This window comes from Schistocerca americana, chromosome 3, assembly GCF_021461395.2.
Source record: "Schistocerca americana isolate TAMUIC-IGC-003095 chromosome 3, iqSchAmer2.1, whole genome shotgun sequence".
In the NCBI taxonomy this organism is placed as follows: Eukaryota; Metazoa; Arthropoda; class Insecta; order Orthoptera; family Acrididae; genus Schistocerca; species Schistocerca americana.
Window position 1 is genome coordinate 453,608,863 of NC_060121.1, and position 23,678 is coordinate 453,632,540.

Consider the following 23,678-nt stretch of genomic DNA (forward strand, 5'->3'; position numbering starts at 1 on the left):
CATTGAAATGAATTGGTGTTTGGAAAGACATCTTATAGCAATGATGGGAGCACATCTTGATGTAAGTAATATGTTTACAACCAATATAATGTCCTATCCAAATTTTGTTTTGAGTGTGTGTGTGTGTGTGTGTGTGTGTGTGTGTGTGTGTGTGTGTGTGTGTGTGTGTGTTTGTTTGGAGGCTGGCACAAATAAAAGAAAAAATAAGAAATAACATACAAGATGTACAAGTTTAACTGTTGTTACAACACTCCTCTTGTGAAGCTTAGTATGTCCTGTCATGCATTGTTAAGACTCATCACCACAGTTCTTTCACATGGGCTCTATATGGTGGACTACTACATCATGTCACACAAAGAATGCTACCCACATCTAGGTTTGAGTCAATCAAGACAGGAATCAAGTTTCCCCAAGTGAAATTCCCTGATATTTACCTGATTTTCAGACATGTTTCCCTGCCAAATTTTGAGACTCAAAGGTAAGAAAGACATAAGTTGACAAAAATTGTAAGAATGTCTTTCTTTCTCCCCCCCCCCCCCCCCCCATGTGAGCAAAAATCTTAAGGATACCATCAACATCTTTTGTAATGAACTGTTTTTATATGGAGAAAGCAAGCCAAATGGTATTCAAGGTCATTAAGACCACTGTTGCTATTTTATTTCAATGAAACGAAACACATTTGATGACAAAAATACAAATTTCCTTGGAGTCACAAGGCAGATTTAAAAAACCTTCATTGATTTCAGAAACAGCCTCAGAAAAAAAGAAGGCCTATTGAAAGAAGTGTAAAAAACAGGGAAGAGTTGTGTAAACAATCACTACAGGTGACCATCAATAAAATGTTGGTTCTACTATGTTCATTATTGTCAGTTATAATCCATTGTGTTAAGTCTATTATCTTACAGATATTGTGTGATTTTTCTTCTGAAAAATATATGAGTACCTAGCGTACAAACTGCCAGCAACTGCCACGATTTTCTTCTTCTTATCGTCCACACTTTCTAATATATAAATTACTTTTGAAGTGCCAAAATGTACAACAATAGCTAATATGTCTACAAAACACTGCACTATACAATGTACTTGCAGTGAGATGGTCACAATTCCTGAAATCCATCGCCCATGGCCTCTGGCCTGCCGAGGAGCACATCTGTCGTGGGTCCATGGATAAAACCATGAAAATCTGCTGTGTTATGCTACACACAAACAGACCCATCCTGCGGACAGATTGGTGAGACTAAATCTGACAGGCAGGGCCTCCATATCAGTGGGAAATGATGGGCTTCAGATCGGCAGGCCCGATCTGTGCTTTGGCCCTGTCACAGAAATTCCATTTGTGTGACCAGCTATTCACATGTCACAGACACCATGTTAATGAAACAAGACCCCAGTGATCATCCATGCAACAGATAACCTGCGCAAATACTCAGAGAATCAATACTAATGAGGATAGGTAGCAACTCCGTGTAAATATGATTGCTGAGCCACAGACAGGCACGTAGAAAAGACAATCACACTCTCACAACAAAATTTTCAGCCCTAGTTTTTGTCAGAAAATGAGAGGACACACACATTCACACAATCACTCAGACACAGCTCATGCACACATGACCGCCGTATCTGGCTGTGACATCTACAGTCTCTGAGAATCATATGCAAACAAACCACTCCTCATGCCTTCCTGCCTCTCATTGGCACCTGCTAGACTAGCAGCAAGAAGTGGTGGCAGCACTGACTGCAAGCTGAGGTGAGTGGTAGGAAGAGAAGAAGTAGTAAGAATGAGTGCATAGGGAAGCAGCAAACGTACTCAGCTGCGCCCTGCCAGTGACGGAGCATGACGAGACAAAAATGAGATTTTTCCAGTGGCTTTTTTTTCCGAATTTCCCTGACATGTTTGAAATTCCCTGATTTGCAGAACTTGTGGCTATCCTGTATATGGAAGCAAGGCAAAGATGCTGAAATCAGTGAAGTAGCTTTTCAGAAAATGTTTTATTTGTGACATAAAAAATAAAACACCACATATTTTGGATTCACATGTTTCATTCTCAAATGATTGCAAGGAAACTACTGGTTAGAAATGTTTGATTTTTTCACATTGTCTCACATCACAGACTGATGATGTGATGGTTGTTGCTGTTGTTGTTGTGGTCTTCAGTCCTGAGACTGGTTTGATGCAGCTCTCCATGCTACTCTATCCTGTGCAAGCTTTTTCATCTCCCAGTACCTACTGCAACCTACATCCCTCTGAATCTGCTTAGTGTATTCATCTCTTGGTCTCCCTCTACGATTTTTACCCTCCACGCTGCCCTCCAATACTAAATTGGTGATCCCTTGATGCCTCAGAACATGTCCTACCAACCGATCTCTTCTTCTGGTCAAGTTGTGCCACAAACTTCTCTTCTCCCCCATCCTATTCAATACTTCCTCATTAGTTACGTGATCTACCCACCCAATCTTCAGCATTCTTCTGTAGCACCACATTTCAAAAGCTTCTATTCTCTTCTTGTCCAAACTATTTATCGTCCATTTTTCACTTCCATACATGGCTACACTCCATACAAATACTTTCAGAAATGACTTCCTGACACTGAAATCAATACTGGATGTTAACAAATTTCTCTTCTTCAGAAACGCTTTCCTTGCCATTGCCAGTCTACATTTTATATCCTCTCTACTTCGACCATCATCAGTTATTTTGCTCCCCAAATAGCAAAACTCCTTTACTACTTTAAGTGTCTCATTTCCTAATCTAATTCCCTCAGCATTACCCGACTTAATTAGATACATTCCATTATCCTTGTTTTGCTTTTGTTGATGTTCATCTTATATTCTCATTTCAACACACTGTCCATTCCATTCAACTGCTCTTCCAAGTCCTTTGCTGTCTCTGACAGAATTACAATGTCATCGGCGAACCTCAAAGTTTTTATTTCTTCTCCATGAATTTTAATACCTACTCCGAATTTTTCTTTTGTTTCCTTTACTGCTTGCTCAATATACAGATTGAACAACATCGGGGAGAGGCTACAACCCTGTCTTACTCCCTTCCCAACCACTGCTTCCCTTTCATGTCCCTCGACTCTTATAACTGCCATCTGGTTTCTGTACAAATTGTAAATAGATTTTCGCTCCCTGTATTTTACCCCTGCCACCTTTAGAATTTGAAAGAAAGTATTCCAGTCAACACTGTCAAAAGCTTTCTCTAAGTCTACAAATGCTAGAAACGTGGGTTTGCCTTTCCTTAATCTTTCTTCTAAGATAAGTCGTAAGGTCAGTATTGCCTCACGTGTTCCAGTGTTTCTACGGAATCCAAACTGATCTTCCCCGAGGTTGGCTTCTACTAGTTTTTCCATTCGTCTGTAAAGAATTCGTGTTAGTATTTTGCAGCTGTGATGTATTAAACTGATAGTTCGGTAATTTTCACATCTGTCAACACCTGCTTTCTTTGGGATTGGAATTATTATATTCTTCTTGAAGTCTGAGGGTATTTCGCCTGTTTCATACATCTTTCTCACCAGATGGTAAAGTTTTGTCAGGACTGGCTCTCCCAAGGCCGTCAGTAGTTCCAATGGAATGTTGTCTACTCCGGGGGCCTTGTTTCGACTCAGGTCTTTCAGTGCTCTGTCAAACTCTTCACGCAGTATCATATCTCCCATTTCATCTTCATCTACATCCTCTTCCATTTCCATAATATTGTCCTCAAGTACATCGCCCTTGTATAGACCCTCTATATACTCCTTCCACCTCTCTGCTTTCCCTTCTTTGCTTAGAACTGGGTTTCCATCTGAGCTCTTGATATTGATACAAGTCGTTCTCTTATCTCCAAAGGTCTCTTTAATTTTCCTGTAGGCAGTATCTATCTTACTCCTAGTGAGATAGGCCTCTACATCCTTACATTTGTCCTCTAGCCAACCCTGCTTAGCCATTTTGCACTTCCTGTCGATCTCATTTTTGAGACGTTTGTATTCCTTTTCATTTACTGCATTTTTATATTTTCTCCTTTCATCAATTAAATTCAATATTTCTTTTGTTACCCAAGGATTTCTACTAGCCCTCATCTTTTTACCTACTTGATCCTCTGCTGCCTTCGCTACTTCATCCCTCAAAGCTACCCATTCTTCTTCTACTGTATTTCTTTCCCCAATTCCTGTCAATTGTTCCCTTATGCTCTCCCTGAAACTCTGTACAACCTCTGGTTCTTTCAGTTTATCCAGGTCCCATCTCCTTAAATTCCCACCTTTTTGCAGTTTCTTCAGTTTTAATCTACAGGTCATAACCAATAGATTGTGGTCAGAGTCCACATCTGCCCCTGGAAATGTCTTACAATTTAAAACCTGGTTCCTAAATCTCTGTCTTACCATTATATAATCTATCTGATACCTTTCAGTATCTCCAGGGTTCTTCCATGTATACAACCTTCTTTCATGATTCTTGAACCAAGTGTTAGTTATGATTATGTTGTGCTCTGTGCAAAATTCTACCAGGTGGCTTCCTCTTTCATTTCTTAGCCCCAATCCATATTCACCTACTATGTTTCCTTCTCTCCCTTTTCCTACACTCGAATTCCAGTCACCCATGACTATTAAATTTTCATCTCCCTTCACAATCTGAATAATTTCTTTTATGTCATCATACATTTCTTCAATTTCTTCGTCATCTGCAGAGCTAGTTGGCATATAAACTTATACTACTGTGGTAGGTGTGGGCTTTGAATCTATCTTGGCCACAATAATGCGTTCACTATGCTGTTTGTAGTAGCTTACCCGCATTCCTATTTTCCTATTCATTATTAAACCTACTCCTGCATTACCCCTATTTGATTTTGTGTTTATAACCCTGTAGTCACCTGACCAGAAGTCTCTTTCCTCTTGCCACCGAACTTCACTAATTCCCAGTATATCTAACTTCAACCTATCCATTTCCCTTTTTAAATTTTCTAACCTACCTGCCCGATTAAGGGATCTGACATTCCACGCTCCGATCCGTAGAACGCCAGTTTTCTTTCTCCTGATAACGACATCCTCTTGAGTAGTCCCCGCCCGGAGATCCGAATGGGGGACTATTTTACCTCCGGAATATTTTACCCAAGAGGACGCCATCATCATTTAATCATACAGTAAAGCTGCATGCCCTCGGGAAAAATTACGGCTGTAGTTTCCCCTTGCTTTCAGCCGTCCGCAGTACCAGCACAGCAAGGCCGTTTTGGTTATTGTTACAAGACCAGATCAGTCAATCATCTAGACTGTTGCCCTTGCAACTACTGAAAAGGCTGCTGCCCCTCTTCAGGAACCACACGTTTGTCTGTCCTCTCAACAGATACCCCTCCGTTGTGGTTGCACCTACGGTACGGCTATCTGTATCGCTGAGGCATGCAAGCCTCCCCACCAACGGCAAGGTCCATGGTTCATGGGGGGTGATGGTTATCTTCCCATTATTGGTCATATTTATTACAACACTTCAAAGATGAGTACCTCACTGCCTGCTGTTCGAAAAATCTGCAGTGAATTAAGAGTGAAAATTGCTATTGCTAATCAGAGGGAAGCATAAATTGGCAGTCTGAAATTGTCATATTTCAAACTTTGCACCATGTCAATATTTTAATGAGATATGATTGAATATCACTAGAATTATTGCTGGTTATGCTTTCTCACTGACATTTACATTCTTAGTGATAAGTTAGTGACAGTAAAGAATGTAAGCTTTTGAAGGTTTCCTTGAATGCTGTACTGATGCAGTCCTCTTGACACTATACAATGAAGAAGTCCGCTTTCGCGTGTGGGGGAGAAATCTTATCTTGTGTGTAACTGCAGTAGATTTAGGGATAGATGTGTCATTGGCTTAGTGGACCACACTTGTAACGTGATCCACCCAATCCTGAACAAGATTATCATGTACAAAAACAACCAGCTGGCTGTATAACATCCAGTACGCTCAGAAGAGCATCCATCAAGAACAAGATAGGTTCCTTTTGGCAACAGCTCTGTATAAGAGGTAAATCCAGATGTCATTTGAATACAAGTCAAAGACCATTTCTCACTGTGCAGAATCTGCATTAGCAGGAGTGGAGAATGAAAGGTCACTGGCAGAGAGTGAACTTTCTGCAGCACCAAATTTTCTGTCATATGCACTGAGGTGCGAAGCTCTTCTAACAGAATAAGGACATGAACACGTTTTCTCAGGCACAGTGGCCGATTTCCTACATCTACATACATGCTCTGCAAGCCATCATATGATGCATGGTGGAGCGTACCCTGTACCACTACTTGTCATTTCCTTTTCTGTTCCACTCACAAATACAGTGAGGAAAAAAACTATCTATATACCACCTAGGCACATCATCCTCCTCCTCCTCCTCCTCCTCCTCCTCCTCCAGTGCAATGCTGAGGTTTGTTTGCTGCAGTATGCCATTACATTCTTCTGTCTGCCTTCCATTTCAATTCCACATACGCACATAGCATATTCCACATAACTCTCATAATATGTTGCATGTATGAAATTCTTGGTCAATCCCGGCAATTTCTTCCCTCAACAGCATGTGCCATTGTTAAAATGTTGTTATTGAAGCTTGAAATGTGTCTTATAGGTTTGTCTTTTCTTGTCTGGATGCGCCTTCAGAGAGCTCTGGTTTCCTGTACTTTTCATATCACCTCCTCCTGTAGCACCAAATCTCTAGGGCTTCTAGTTTTCCCCTCTCTTGCTTTCTTACTGTACAAGTTTCCCACTCATATACAGTCACTCCACAAAACCACTTCGGTGATTCATTTCCACACTGTTATTCTTGCTGGTGAGTGCTTTCTAAAATTAAGTGCAGTTTTGGTCTGCTTTATCCTGCTCACAATATCTTCCTATCTTCACAATCTCTTGAAATCCTGCTTCCCAAATAGGTAAATTTCTCTACAAAAATTTTTTCTTTGTAAAATTCAGTTTTGATCGCACCACGTATGCTACAAGAACATAGGTGACCAGTTTTAGTCATATCACATGACCATCGTCAAAACTGTAATTTAATTTAGAAAGTAATAGAAACCTTACTAGATTGACAATAAAATATGACAAAATGCTTATACGGATAAAATACAATAAAACTTGTTATACCCATGGCATCCTTCGAAGATGGTAGGTGGAGCACTCTTCACAGCTGCTGTGATGTCAACTGGTGCCAGCAAGTGACGGGCATACGCTTAAATACGAAGATGATCCGCCTACCTCTTCTACCTCTACCTCACGTCAACCAGTCAGTGAAAAATGGGTTCACATAATCGTCAAAATGTAAAAAAAAAGTACAATAATAACATAAAAATAGTTAAGTATAAAATATCTCTTTACAACCAAGGTACTACTTACACATTGTATAAAATATCAATTAAAAGCTTTAAAATAACTGTACAGACTAAGTACACTCAGTGTGCCCTCTAAGGGCTAAGGTGGTACCACCATAATGGTTTCATCAAAGTCAACAATGTTGTGAAGGTCTTTGGCATTGTGGCATCATATCGATATGTGAGTTGTGACTCAACTGCAAGTCTACACCTATGTTAGATTTGGTTTGTCTGTCTTATATTAACTTTATTTGGCACTGGTGATATATGTAATAATGGAATGATTAGCTGCAGAGTGCTACACTTTTTAAAATGTCATAAAACTGATTTATTAAAAGTCATATTTCCTAATATTTCTAGTTGGAAGTTTGAGATTGTGATATAAATATTAAGTCCTGTTCTAAGGTACATTTCTGCCATGGATACAACTGGGTCCTATGATTTTCTGAACAAAAGAGTACATACGTGTTCATAGAATTTCGTCAAAGAGATCATAAAAATGTTTTTCACGAAAATCCAACTGTTCACTGAGAAGCACTGACGGTTCATCTCTATAATGCAGTCGAGTCACAACTCACATATCGACATGATGCCGCAATGCCAAAGACCTTCACGACATTGTTTACTTTGAAACCATTGTGGTAGTACCACCTTAGCCCATAGAGGGCACACTGAGTATACATCGTCTGCACAGTTATTTTAAAGCTTTTAATTGATATTTTACACAATATTTAAGTAGTACCTTGGTTGTAAAGAGATATTTTATACATAACTATTTTTATGTTATTATTGTACTCTATTTTTTTATGTTTTGACGATTATGTTAACCCGTTTTACACTGATTGGTTGACGTGAGGTAGAGCGAGAAGAGGTAGGCGGAGCATCTTCGTATTTAAGCGTATGCCCGTCACTTGCTAGCACCAGTTGACATCACAGCAGCTCGGAAGAGTGCTCCACCAACCATCTTCGAAGGATGCCATGGGTATAACAAGTCCTATTGTACTTTATTTTGTCATATTTTATTGTCAGTCTAGTAAGGTTTCTATTACTTTCTAAATTAAATTACAGGTCTGATGATGGTCATGTGATATGATCGAAACTGTGTCCTTGTAGCATATGTGGTGTGATAAAGACTGAATTTTAAAAGGAATTTTTTTTTTTAAATTTATTGATCGCTGTTCCAAAAATGTTTATTAAAGTTGTTTAAATTTCTCTATCATTTATAACTCCTCGCTTTCAATTCTCATTCTTCAGAGGTTCATATTCTTCCTCCTGCATACCATCACTTCACTCCTCCTCTTGTTTATTCTCACATGATACTGATTATAGTAAATCCTTTCCACTGTACTAAGAACCTTCTCTAAATCACCTTTTGGTTCCCTCAGCACAGCAATAACCTCTGCAGAATGCAGTGTGTATATCTTCTGTTCATTAATTTTGATCACAACCTCAGTTATTTCATGAACTCGGTCTACAGCATCCTGGATGTAAGCAATGAATATAAGAGGAAAGAGAGTGCATTTTTTGTCATGTCTTTTCTAATTTTTAAAGAATGTAAAATCCAGGATAGAATGTAACAATATTATGAAAAGGAAAGTTGCCACTCACCATCTAGTGGAGATACTGTGTTGCAGATAGGCACAACAAAAACTGTTCCAAGAAAAGCTTTCAGCCCATAAGGCTTTAATCAAAAACAGACAAAACACACACACACACACACACACACACACACACACACACACAAGGCACAACAAAAACTGTTCCAAGAAAAGCTTTCAGCCCATAAGGCTTTCATCAAAAACAGACAAAACACACACACACACACACACACACACACACACGACTGCAGTCTAAGGCAACTGTAGCCACACTGCGAGCAGTAGTACCAGTGCGTGGGTGGGTGGGGGTAAGGAGGAGGCTGGGGTGGGGAGGCAGAGGAATAGCAGGGCAGGGGAGAGATGGGGAGAGGGGGTAGCGGAAAAGGAGAGAAGTAAAAAGACTGGGTGCGATGGTGGAATGAGGGCTGTATAGTTTTGGAATGGGAACAGGGAGGCTGGATAGGTGAGGATAATGACTAATGAAGGTTGAGGCCAGGAGAGTTACAGGAACACAGGATACATTACAGGGAAAGTTCCCACCTGTGTGATTCAAAATAGCTGGTGTTGGTGGGAACGATCCATACGGCACAGGCCATGAAGCAGTCATTGAAATGAGGGATGTCCTGTTTGGCAGCATGCTCAGCAACTGGGTGGTCCACTTGTTTCTTGGCCAGTTTGTCAGTGAACATTCATGTGGACAGACAGCTTGTTGGTTATCATGCCCACATAGAATGCAGCACAGTGGTTGCAGCTTAACTTGTAGATCACATGACTGGTTTCACAGGTAGCCCTGCCTTTGATGGGATAGGTGATGTTTGTGATCAGACTGGAGTAGGTGGCGGTGGGAGGATGTATGGAACAGGTCTTGCATCTAGGTCTATTACAGAGGTATGAGCCATGAGCTAATGGGTTGGGAGCAGGGGTTGTGGGTTGTGTAGAGATGAAGAAGTATATTGAGTAGGTTCAGCAGACGGCGGAATATCATTGTGGGAGGGGTGGGAAGGATAGTGGGCAGGACATTTTTCCATTTCAGGGCACGATGAGATGGAGTCTAAACCCTGGTGGAGAATGTAATTTAGTTGCTTCAGTCCTGGGATATACTGAATTATGAGGGGAATGCTCCTCTGTGGCTGGACAGTGGGACTTTGAGAGGTGGTGGGAGACTGGAAAGATAAGGCACAGAAGATTTGTTTTTGTACAACGCTGGGAGGATGATTACGATTTGTGAAGGCTTCAGTGAGACCTTCAGTATATTTTGGGAGAGATCGCTCGTCACTGCAGATGCGACAAACATGGGGGCTAGGCTGTAGGGAAGGGGCTTCCTGGTATGGAATGGGTGCCAGCTGTCGAAGTGGAGGTATTGCTGGTGGTTAATAGGTTTGATTTGGACAGAGGTACTGATGTTGCCATCTTTGAGGTGGAGGTCAGCATCTAGGAAGGTGGCTTTTTGTATTTCACTCAGAGATGCAAATGGGGGAGAAGTTGTTGAGGTTCTGGAGGAAAGCAGATAGTGTCCTCACCCTCAATTCTGATTGCAAAGATGTCATCAATGAATCTGAACCAGGTGAGGGGTTTAGGAATCTGGGTGTATAGGAAGGATTCCTCTAGATGGCCCATGAACAGGTTGGCATAGGATGGCATCAAACAGTGCCCATAGCTGTACCTTGACCTCCAGCAATACCCCCATTTTGACAGCTGCCACCCGTTCCATACAGCCTAGCCACCTACTCCAGTTCGATCACAAATATCACGTGTCCCATCAAATGCAGGGCTACCTGTGAGACCAGTCATGTGATTTACAAGCTAAGCTGCTACCAATGTGCTGCATTCGATGTGGGAATGGTAACCAACAAGCTGTCTGTCTGCATGAATGGCCACCGACAAACTGCGGCCAAGAAACAAGTGGACCACCCAGTTGCTTAGCACACTGCCAAACATGACATCCCTCAATAATCCATTAAATTTCGGGCATGCAGCCACACAAATAAAATTTCTTCTACTGATATTTCGGCTGCGTATCGTCTGGCCAAAATATCAGTAGAAGAAATTTTATTTGCGCGGCTGCATGCCCGAAATTTAATGGATTATTCATTACGCCACGAGAAGTTTAAAATGCACGACATCCCTCATTTGAACGACTGCTTCACAGCCTGTGCCATCTGGATGATTCCCACCAACAGCAGCTTTTTTGAATTGCACAGGTGGGAAATCCTCACCCATCCAGCCTCCCTGTTCCCATTCCAACAATACCAGCCCTCATTCCACCATCGCATCAAGTCTTTTTACTTCTCTCCTTTTCCGCTACCCCCTCTCCCCACCCCTCCCCTGCCCCACCGTCTCCCAACTGCACATAGCTGCCCTACCCTCTCCACCTCATCCCTGCGCACTCCCTAGCAGGACTGCACTGTCCGCCACCCCTACCCTGCTATTCCTCCACCTCCTCACCCCAGCCTCCTCCTTACCCCCACCCAATCGCCACTCCCATCATGCACTGGTACTGCTGCTCGCAGTGTGGCTACAGTTGCCTTAGACTGCAGTTGTGTGTGTGTGTGTGTGTGTGTGTGTGTGTGTGTGTGCGCGCGCGCGTATGAGAGAGAGAGAGAGAGAGAGAGAGAGAGAGAGAGAGAGAGAGAGAGATTTTTGATGAAGGCCTTATGGGCCGAAAGCTTTATTTGGAACAGTCTTTTTCTAATTTTTGCTTTTTGTCCCTCATAAAAATTTCTAATCACAGTTACTTTGTTCTTGTAGAAGCTGAGCACCTCCGCATGTCTTTGAATTTTACAGCTGTTTTGTTCAGTGCTAAGAACAGTCAGCTAATGTTATCAAAACCCTATTCCAGGTTTACAAAGGCAATGTAAGTTTATTTTTCGTAACTGCTTTCCTCTCCCAAAAGTCAAACCCCTCATCCATGTCATGGAAGATGGGCAACAGCATGAAGTATTGGAATACCAGTAGGGACCAAGTATAATGGGAACTGTGTGCGCCTTCGAGACCACTACAACAGCTGTGAAAGCCCAACAGAAACCACGAAAAGTTTTGGCCAAAAGAGCTCTGGCGAAGCCATGATAGGGACAGCAAACCAGCAGTGGGTAATCCGTTTGCTTTCAACAGTCAAATGAGCATTGGATCAAAACCAGTACCAAAACTAACAAGCCTTTGAACAGATCTGCTAGATATGATGGTCAACATGGTCCCAATGAAAGACAGATTTTTCCCAACAAATGTATAAGAATTAGGACAATAAATGTTGTACCCTTAGAAAAGGATGCAAGAATACAGGATATCAAATGGATAATGACAGAAAGGAATATACTGATAATGGGACTAAGGGAGGTATGAAAGAAAGGGACTGGTAGTAAGACACTGAAAACAGGATATAAGGTGCGATGGTCAGGAAGAGACAAAAGAAGAAATAGTATAGCACTAATAGTAGCTGAGGAACCAGTGAACAAATTACTTAATGTGGAAAATGTAACTGACAGAATAATTCAAATTTTAAGATAATGATGGATGGAAATATTCTTGATGTAGTCCAGATTTATGCTCCTCTGACAGGATGAGAAACAGATGAGAAGGAAGAATTTATAACTAAACTGGAAATGTTGTAACATCTAACAAGACAGTGATGACAGGAGACTTTAATGCTAGAGTTGAAAATGAAAGAAAAGGACATGAAACAGCCATAGGAAGCCAAGGAAACGCTCACAGAAACAATGAAGAAGGTGAGGTAATACTAGATACATGTCTGGGAAATAAATGGATAACTGGTAGTGGATGGTATGAGAAAACGAGTCACAAGTTTACCAATGTAGTTGTGACTTAGAAATCTTTAACATACTGTATAATAACAACTGATGAAATCACAAGATGCCTGACAGAAGTGAAAGTGATACCAAGCATTAATCTCGACAGAGACCGCAGAGTACTGGTAAGGACACTGAAGAAATTCAGAAAAGATACACACGAGGAAAAAAAAAGACAGCTAAAAATCAAATGCTGGAACCTGAAAGATAGAGAAACCCAAGTGATAGACAGGGAGAAGATTAAAACACAGCTACGTAGAGATGAGAGCAGAATGGAGGAGGTTCAAACAGGTCCTAGTCAAGGCTACGGAAGAAACTTGTGGAAGGAAATCAACAAAAGTCAAACACAAAGAAACTCAATGGGGGAATCAGAGAACTGCAGCAGCAACCAAGAAGAAGAATAACACATGGAGGTAAAGATTAAAAAACAGAACAGAATGTAATATAGACAAATGGAAAAGACTAAGCAGAGCAGCAAGGAAAATGATACTATTGCCTAGGAAAATCTTTTGGAAAAAAATTCATAAAAGAAATAGAAGAGAATTATAAAGGTGTCAAGAAGATATTATACTGCATATTAGGTAACAGAAGAAAGCATTGTGTGTGTTTGGAGCTTACAAATGCTCAACACTGAGGTCCTTGCACATATTAAAAGAAACGAATGTGGAGAAAATGACTGAAGCTGTTGTTACACAGTAAAGAGGAGATATATACGACAAGTATTCATTCACTCCCACCTCACTCACACAATCACTCATCTCACAAGCCTTAAGATAGGGATAAAAGCAGAAGTAAAGAAAAGGGGGCACAGGGAAATATGACTGGCTGATATATATATATATATATATATATAAAAATAGAGGGAAACATTCCACGTGGGAAAAATATATTTAAAAACAAAGATGATGTGACTTACCATACGAAAGTGCTGGCAGGTCGATAGAAACACAAACAGACACATACATACACACAAAATTCAAGCTTTCACAACAAACTGTTGCCTCATCAGGAAAGAGGGAAGGAGAGGTAAAGACGAAAGGAAGTGGATGGATATGTGTGTGTGTGCGCGCGCACGAGTGTATACCCGTCCTTTTTTCCCCCTAAGGTAAGTCTTTCCGCTCCCGGGATTGGAATGACTCCTTACCCTCTCCCTTAAAACCCACTTCCTTTCGTCTTTCCCTCTCCTTCCCTCTTTCCTGATGAGGCAACAGTTTGTTGCGAAAGCTTGAATTTTGTGTGTATGTATGTGTCTGTTTGTGTTTCTATCGACCTGCCAGCGCTTTCGTATGGTAAGTCACATCATCTTTGTTTTTTATATATATATATATATATATATATATATATATATATATATATATATATATATATATATATATATATATATATATACATATAAAAAGCAAGATGCTGTAACTTACCAAACGAAAGCATTGGTATGTTGATAGAGACAAAAAACACACAAACACACACACACACACACACACACACACACACACACACACACACAAATTTCAAGCTTTTGCAACCCACGATTGCTTCATCAGGAAAGAGGGAAGGAGAGGGAAAGACGAAAGGATGTGGGTTTTAAGGGAGAGGGTAAGAAGTCATTCCAATCCCAGGAGCGGAAAGACTTACCTCAGGGGGAAAAAAGGACAGGTATACACTCGCGCGCGCACGCACGCACGCACGCACGCACGCACGCACACACACACACATACACATATATATCCGCACATATACAGACACAGGCAGACATCTGTAAAGACAAAGAGGTTGGGCAGAGATGTCAGTTGAAGCGGAAGTTCAGATTGTCATTCAACAACATCATTCAGAACTCCGGAGATGGGAACTTGCCTTTCAATATATCCTCTCTTCCCGTTACCCACCAGGCCACAACCTCCGCTAATTTCAAGTTGCCGCCCCTCGTACATCACTTGTCATTCAACAACATCTTCAAGGATACTTTCCGGGACTGGATCAGACTCTAGATGTGACTCTCCAGCAGGGATACGACTTCCTCAAATCATGCCCTGAAATGAGATCCATCCTTCATGAAGTCCTCCCCACTCCACCAAGAGTGTCTTTCCGCTGTCCACCTAACCTTCGTAGCCTCTTGGTTCATCCCTATGAAATCCCCAAACCACCTTCCCTACCCTCAGGCTCCTACCCTTGTAACTTCCCCCAGTGTAAAACCTGTCCCATGCACCCTCCCACCACCACCTACTCCAGTCCTGTAACCCGGAAGGTGTACACGATCAAAGGCAGAGCCACGTGTGAAAGCACCCACGTGATTTACCAACTGACCTGCCTACACTGTGAAGCCTTCTATGTGGGAATGACCAGCAACAAACTGTCCATTCACATGAACGGACACAGGCAGACAGTGTTTGTTGGTAATGAGGATCACCCTGTGGCTAAACATGCCTTGGTGCACGGCCAGCACATCTTGGCACAGTGTTACACTGTCCGGGTTATCTGGATACTTCCCACTGACACCAACCCATCAGAACTCCGGAGATGGGAACTTGCCCTTCAATATATCCTCTCTTCCCGTTACCCACCAGGCCTCAACCTCCGCTAATTTCAAGTTGCCGCTGCTCGTACATCACTTGTCATTCAACAACATCTTCAAGGATACTTTCCGGGACTGGATCAGACTCTAGATGTGACTCTCCAGCAGGGATACGACTTCCTCAAATCATGCCCTGAAATGAGATCCATCCTTCATGAAGTCCTCCCCACTCCACCAAGAGTGTCTTTCCGCTGTCCACCTAACCTTCGTAGCCTCTTGGTTCATCCCTATGAAATCCCCAAACCACCTTCCCTACCCTCAGGCTCCTACCCTTGTAACTTCCCCCAGTGTAAAACCTGTCCCATGCACCCTCCCACCACCACCTACTCCAGTCCTGTAACCCGGAAGGTGTACACGATCAAAGGCAGAGCCACGTGTGAAAGCACCCACGTGATTTACCAACTGACCTGCCTACACTGTGAAGTCTTCTATGTGGGAATGACCAGCAACAAACTGTCCATTCACATGAACGGACACAGGCAGACAGTGTTTGTTGGTAATGAGGATCACCCTGTGGCTAAACATGCCTTGGTGCATGGCCAGCACATCTTGGCACAGTGTTACACTGTCCGGGTTATCTGGATACTTCCCACTGACACCAACCCATCAGAACTCCGGAGATGGGAACTTGCCCTTCAATATATCCTCTCTTCCCGTTACCCACCAGGCCTCAACCTCCGCTAATTTCAAGTTGCCGCTGCTCGTACATCACTTGTCATTCAACAACATCTTAAAAAATGCCTCTGTACTTCCGCCTCATCTGACATCTCTGCCCAACTTCTTTGTCTTTACATATGTCTGCCTGTGTCTGTATATGTGCGGATGGATATGTGTGCGTGTGTGCGAGTGTATACCTGTCGTTTTTTCCCCCTGAGGTAAGTCTTTCTGCTCCCAGGATTGGAATGACTCCTTACCCTCTCCCTTAAAACCCACATCATTTCATCTTTCCCTCTCCTTCCCTCTTTCCTGATGAAGCAACCATGGGTTGCGAAAGCTTGAAATTTGTGCGTGTGTTTGCGTGTTTTTACCAACGCTTTCATTTGGTAAGTTACAGCATCTTTGTTTTTAGATATATTTTTCCCACGTGGAATGTTCCCCCTATTATATATGTAGGTAAGTCAGTCACCCTGTTAATGTGACCATATCCCTAAAATCTGCACATACAAGTTGGACAGATCACAGAACCTTAAAACCCCAACCACATTTGTTTCTATGTCACTTAAAATAAAGGGCAGGTCTGGCCCCAAATCTGCCGCTGCCTTCTGGTCCAAAAATCAAACACTCTAGTAAAATGTGGTGAACAGTGATCTGTAAGCCACAAGCACCACACATTGAAGGGTCGTTGTGACAGAACAAGATGCCATGTGTCATAGGGCTGGGGCTATGCAAAGACGAGGAAGGAGGTCTTTGTCCCATCAACATGGTTGGAAGGGGGTATACCATGGCCACATTGTGGGCTTTATGAGACGGAGCTTACTGTCTGTCACTTCCAACCACTCATCCTCCCATCAACTCAAGACTTTGTACCTTCACAGCAAGGCTACAGCATGTAGTGTATGGCACACAGAAATAACTGAGGGTCACAACATGCCTCCTTGGCTGCTAGATCCACCCTTTCATTCACCACAACACTCGTGTGTCCTGGTACCCAGTAAAAAGACGCCTCCATCCTCAGCGACTGTAGTTGGAGGAGGGCAATCTGGAAATTCTGGATTACTTTATCTGCTGGGTACAAACATTGTAGAAGTTGAAAAGCACTCAAGAGAATCTGAACAGACAAGAAATTTAGCATTTGACATCTCATCAGCTCCAGTGCCTGCAAAACGCATATAATTCTGCACTGAAGACAGTAAAGTTTCGAGGCTGTTGGACCTTGAGAACACAATCTGGGAAAACACACACACACACACACACACACACACACACACACACACACACACACACACACAGCACATCTGCAGAAAACTGAAAACCCATCTTTGAACTCCCCTCCTATAACCTACGCACCGTAAGTTGCAACTGGTGGGTCACTGTTGCAACATTGGAAGAAGAGCAGAAAACAGCAAAATCATCCACAGACAGGGAGCATTGTACAGGACTCCTTACCATAGACACAATACTGTTTATGGCAATGGCAAAGATGGTGACACTTAAAACACTGTCCTGAGGAACACTATTCTCCTGCTCAAAATGATCCGACAGCACATTACCAACTCGAGACCTAAAATTGCGATTACACAGGAAGGATCATATGAAAATGGGGAGATGACCATAAAAGCCCCACTGAAGGAGTTGCACCAGAATATTATGTCTCCAAGTAGCGTCACACGCCTTACTGATATCGAAGAATATACCAAGACAGTGATGTTTACATAGGAAAGTGTGCTGAATAGCTACCTTTAGGAGGAGCAGGTTGTCAACAGTGGACTGAAATCTCTGGCATCCACACTGAGAGCTGCTAAGGGGTTGCCTGGTGTCCAGGAAAGAGACCAGGCTACGGTTAACCATGTGCTCCAGGGTCTTTTCTACACAGCTCATTACAGTGACGCTCTGGTAACTACTAGGAGATGTGTGTTCCTTACCGGGTTTGAGGAGAGGTATCAGAATGGCCTCTCTCCACGAGTTGGGAAGTTGCCTGTCTGGCATATAAGATTAAAACGTTTGAGGAGGATTTTCTTTGATGCTGCTGGCAAATGTCGTAGCATACAGTACCAGATTTGGTCAAGACCACATGCAGTATCGCGAGTCTCAGACAGCGCCAAATCCAGCTCCAATGTGAAGAAAGAGCAGTTTAAGACTCAGAATTGTGGGATCTGATGTCCGACTTGCCCCTCTCTGCAGTCATATGTTGGTGGCGATACATTGGATCCTGGCTGCAGTTGCTGCAAAATGCTCTGCCATCGTCTAAGCGATGTCTCCACTGCTGTTTAGAGACACCTGTTTCAGCACTGCTGCCATTGGTAAACGACTGTGTTTACCAGAAATCCTCCAGATGGCTTCCCATACTTTTGTACAACAATTGACAGAGTCCAGGGACATTTGCCATTACCTTTTCTTGCTCTCTTTAATTGTGTTGAGCCTTGGCTCTCAAGACTCAAAAGGCTGTGAGGTTGTCTGCTGTCGAGTGCATTTTAGCCATCAAAGAGCCACAAGCCTGTCCCAGATGCGTGAATGGCACTCATCTGTCCACTTAGGTACACCTCAGATGACCTGAGGACTTTGGAATTGATAGGTCAGTGGCATGATGGATCATTAATGTGATGTGGTCCACCCATTCCTGGACACTGTTGCGGCATTCAAATACAGCTAGCTGGCTGAACAGCATTCAGGATGAAACAAACACATGTGACGAGACATAGAGAGACGAAATAAATATCGCCACTGCAGAGGAAACAGAAAGAGAAGATCTGCAAATGTGGGATATAGAGAAATCTTTATCAGAAATGAAAAATAGCAAAGCTCCTGGAGTAGAAGACATCACAGTGGAAATGTTAGAAGTTGGAGGACCTATTGGAATTCAGTGGCTGTATAAAATAATGATGATGATATTATGGGTGTATGGAAAAATTCCTGATGATTGGACAAAGGCAATTATTGTACATATCTTTTAGAGTGGTAACATGTCACTCTGTGAGAATTACAGAGGAATAGTACTACTGTACCACTGCATGAAGATTTATGAAAAGATAATTTTACAACAGAAAATCAGGAATAATAGGGAACTACAACTAAGAGAAGAACGGCAAGGACTTCGAACTGGAAGATCAACTATAGATGCCATATTTGCAGCCAGACAGATTGTAAAAAGAAATAGAATTTGGTAAAGACAGCACAGCTGCATTCAAAGACATAAAAAAAGGGTTTTTACACTGTTAGAATGTAAGAGATATGGGTAGGTGTGAAGAGACTGGAACTGTCAAAAGGAACATGTAGAAAAAGTACCTGAATTGTGTTGTAATAGATGGCAAAAAATCAGAATGGTTTATAAGGGACAGAGGAACGAAAGTGTGTTCTCACCAATGTTTTTTAATATAGTCATGGACAACATCAAAAGGAAAGTCAAGCAAGAGTCAACAGCAGATGACATGAAAATCATAGCACAAGCAGATGTGACGACTTGGGAAGAAAATGAGCAGAAATTGGGGGAGCAACTAGATACATGGCACAGAGTACAGTAACTGAAGAAGCAGGCATGGAGGTAAGCTCAACAAAAAGTGAAGTAATGAAAATCAGTAATAAAAATGTAAAAAAGATTAAGGATGTAAGTTTCAATGGAAATATTATTAAAGAAGTAGATGCTTTCAAGTATCTAGGAAGTAGTTAATCAATAAAGGAAACATCAAGGATGAAATTTCGGAGAGAATAGAAAATTGTTCAAAATTTTATTGTTGTGTATAGGACATAATTACAAACTGGGAAATAACAGCCAACGCAAAGATAAGAAAATGCAAGTCATATTATCTACCAATTTTGAATTATGAATCTAAATGAAGGACTTGGACAATGAAAGATCTGAACAGAATACAGCTTAAGATCGAGAGACCAAGTAAAGGATGATGTGAGCCAAAGAGGACTGTAGTGGGAGAAGATGCTAAATGATAGACTGTACAAGAAAAGAGAAGCTTGGAAGATGCTCTGTGAATGGCCTGCATAAGCAGAAATGTTTCAGAAAGAGAAAGAAGAAGAAGAAGAAGAATTGCTTTTCAATGAGAAGGTTCAGTGACAGAATTGCCTCTTGTTCCTAATCGTTCCTGAATCCAAATCGCTCCTGAACCCAAACTGGTCTTCATTCAGCATTTTTGTTGCCAAGAACAAAGTTGATCACCCATGGCACAACATGAGGCTATGCATAACATGCTCAGTTTCAATGGCTGCTTCACAACTTGGGCCCTCTGAATTCTTCATTCCACCACCATCTTCTCTGAACTGCAGAGATGGGAGTTATTCTTGTAACACATCCTCCATTCCTGTAACTATCCCGATCAGTCTCCAATAACCCTCTGCCCCCACACTCTCCACCCAACTGTTTCCTCATTCTTCATCCTATCACTGCCACTGAATTCATATCCCCACATCACTGTCAGTGTGCAGCACTCCCCACTAGCTCTGATACCTGTGCATCATGCCCCACCCATGCACCTGCCACCTCTCCCTCCTGCAATCCTAGCTGGCAAATCAGTTGCCTCCCTCAGAGCTGCTAGCCACTCACCCCCAACCCCTCTCCCTGCCGTCCCCCTTTCTCAAACCCTACCTGCCCTACCCAAAGTAGCAACCCCCACATAGTCTTCTTTCTGAAATATAGCATCTGCATTATGCATCCAGCCAGTGCCATGTAAGGGCATAGTAAAGTACTTGCATTCTACCAGAACTTTCTACAAATTATCGCTTATAGAGTACAAACGCAACATCTATCTATACAAATATACTCTATAGGGTTGCAACTTTGAACTACCTAAGCAAAAGCAGGCTGCCAAAAGAATATTGCTACGAACTCCTTTTATATGCCAGGAATATGTCCTCCCATACAACAGTTAATGCATAAACATTTAAAAATAATTGTCATCCATGGCATTTGGACACAGGACCTTTAGTACAACAACCACATGCTCTACTAACTTATCCACACGAGATCTACAAATCAATTACTCACAGATATGGTTTTCTGTGCTCTGAAGTTGTAGCGTTACTTTTAATTACTGTTTGTGTGTGTTCTACTGGACAACAGCACACAGCACAAACTAAATCGGTGTTTTGGTTGATACTCTATGAACATAAAATGTTTAGTACCTATCTGAGGGTCTGACTTATGGAGGTTTGGGTGTGAGTAGACCTGGGGATAACCTTGGAGAGGGGGGGCGGGGGGCGGGACTGGAATGATGGTGAATCCCCACCACTATCTCCGATTGAGTCCAGGATTTCCAGGGCTAGTGTTTAGTGCCCTATCCACTGGTCCTCAAATATCACATTATAGTAGGCAAAAAATCACAGCTAAAAACCAATCAGCATTTCTTGACACAAAACGGTACTATAATTTCATTATACTCATAGTCTGCAGTTACTATTACTAAATCTAACAATAACACTTTCAAAACAGTTACAGTATTAATAATATCCTCCTGGCAGCTAAACCACAGTAAAAAAAATAGTCTTTTCGTTGCCTGTGTGTACAAGTACTACCTTCTACACTCCAATGAACAGCTCTAACATAATAATTTACTTGGTCATCATTTTAACTTTCTTTAATAGCTATTAGACATCTTTTTTTTATTTACATACTCTGAAAAGCTCAGCAGCATTACTACATTGCTCACAGGCTATATTATTATATACACATAGGCTCTGCCCCAAGGAACCCATGGCCCTGTTTCAAAATGGGGAAAGAAGGCAGTTGTAAAAGCTTATATAAGTTCTTCTATGGTCCATCAGCTAGTATGCAGTTATGTTGATTTTATGCTCCGTTGAAAAATAAACTCTGACACACGTGTGTGTGTCAATACAATGAACACCACACAAGTCTTACAAGGTAATGTTACAACACTAAAGAGAGAAAACTTTACTATCCCAATTTTATTCAATGGAAATCATAATTTAATAATTAATTACAAGTAAAAAAAGGATGAAATACTAATAGTACCATGAAAAGTATAGTTGCTACTCACCTGGAGATGGTTAGTCGCAGAAAGGAACAACAAAAAGAAGAGGTTGAAATCTAAAGAGATTGGAAAAAAAAAATCAGCCAACCAGTTGCAAAACACAGTTTAATTAGCACCTGACCTAGGTTTCAATACTTCTTAAAATATCTTCTTCAGAAGGAGTGGGCGTTGTTATTTTTAGGACTATCGAAATTTAGGTCAAGGGCTAATAAACCTTTGTATTGCAAATGGTTGGCTGATTTTTACAATCTCTTTAGATTTATACAGTTGTTGATTCACAGTCATGTTCAAGATTATTTTGGCAACAAGAAGACTGTCTGTCAAAACAAAGCTTCCAGCCAAACAGGCCTTTATCAGAATCAGAAACACACACACACACACACACACACACACACACACACACAGAGGGGGGAGAGGGGAGAGAGGGAGAGAGAGAGAGAGAGAGAGAGAGAGAGAGAGAGAGAGAGAGAGAGAGAGAGAGAGAGAGAGAGTTTTTGCTTAACAAATAAATCTGTTAACAACTTATCAAATATGTAGTTAACATTGAAAATTCGTACAAGGCAGTCTTGCGATCCTGTTGCTAAAATATTGTCATGGAATGGTGAAAAGTCCATGTCTGTAACAGTGTCACTATGTGCATGGAGCAAGGGCATGGTCTTGCTCTTACGTCCACAATCATCAATCGGAAGAACAGCAAGACTTGAACCTGCAAGAAGGAAAACAAGTAAGTGACCAATAAAATGCATGTAACCTACCATGCAATACATATTTGCATATTTTTCTAGTTTTAACAGGTGATTATGAATAAAAAACAAAAATAAAGAAGTTTTTATACAGGCAACCCTATGGGCAAGTCTGAAATTGATTAAATGGAAATATATGCAACAAAATATGGAACTGATGTACTATTCTGAATTTGTAGATAACTTCTGCGACGTCCTGACTGTTCTTTAAAGTTCCTAGTGTTGCAAATTTATCTATACATTCATTTATCTAGACGGGTTTGTCAACACCAGCCAGTGTAATTAATTTTGAAGTTTTAATGACGTTGTTTAAACAAGAGTAAATTTCACACTCTACCACGTTGTCTTTTAAATAAAGAACAAACTAGCTGCACACTTACCATTGTGATCGACGTTAAATGCCATAAAAGTGGCGGAAGCAGTAATATTATTCCCATACGTTTGATATGAACCCACAAATATGTCACGTATGCATGCCTCCGGTTTCGGTACTATGGGCGCCGCATTTTTATATTTGGAAGCCTTAAAACGCCAAGCCATTTTACTCTATTAAATTTATTAAACTTGCGCGCATACAATGACTCACACACTCACGGGAAGCAAGTTACGGAGCTGTTAACACATGAACCGCACGACAGGTTTATTCAATCAGTACACAAATTTGGACATTTTTTCCTGGGATAATTTAATCTAACAGTCAATCAACCTTATTTACATCTATTATTGGGAGATATTGTCGACCCCAGGACTCAGACAACTGGAATGTTTATATCCGCCCACTCCGCACAGAACGTCGCCACCTTGTTTTCAGATAGCGTCTGATGACAGATGTCAGTGTACCATACTGCGTGAGCATTTATGACAACAAATCGTGTTATAACTCGATGTGCATCTATAAATATAAATATTAATTTTCGGTCTGTGAATTACAGCTATGTAACTATTAACGCTCTAATGCTTTGGAATTTTCGGGTTCCCGAATCACGTAGT

The 23,678-nt window shown here is 41.5% G+C and overlaps 1 protein-coding gene across 2 annotated transcripts in view; it reads right to left on the minus strand.

Moving 5' to 3' along the window:
- The window catches only part of LOC124607137 (coronin-7), a 238,059-nt gene extending 214,571 nt beyond the window's left edge, over positions 1-23,488 (minus strand). For both annotated transcript variants that reach the window (XM_047139346.1, XM_047139345.1), the window contains exons 1-2: positions 23,069-23,488; positions 22,503-22,651 (exon numbers count right to left, since the gene is read on the minus strand). In XM_047139346.1, coding sequence (XP_046995302.1) covers positions 22,503-22,651; positions 23,069-23,228 — 309 coding nt within the window. In that variant the 5' untranslated portion in view covers positions 23,229-23,488. The remainder of the gene's footprint in view (positions 1-22,502; positions 22,652-23,068) is intronic.
- Positions 23,489-23,678: the final 190 nt, after the last annotated feature.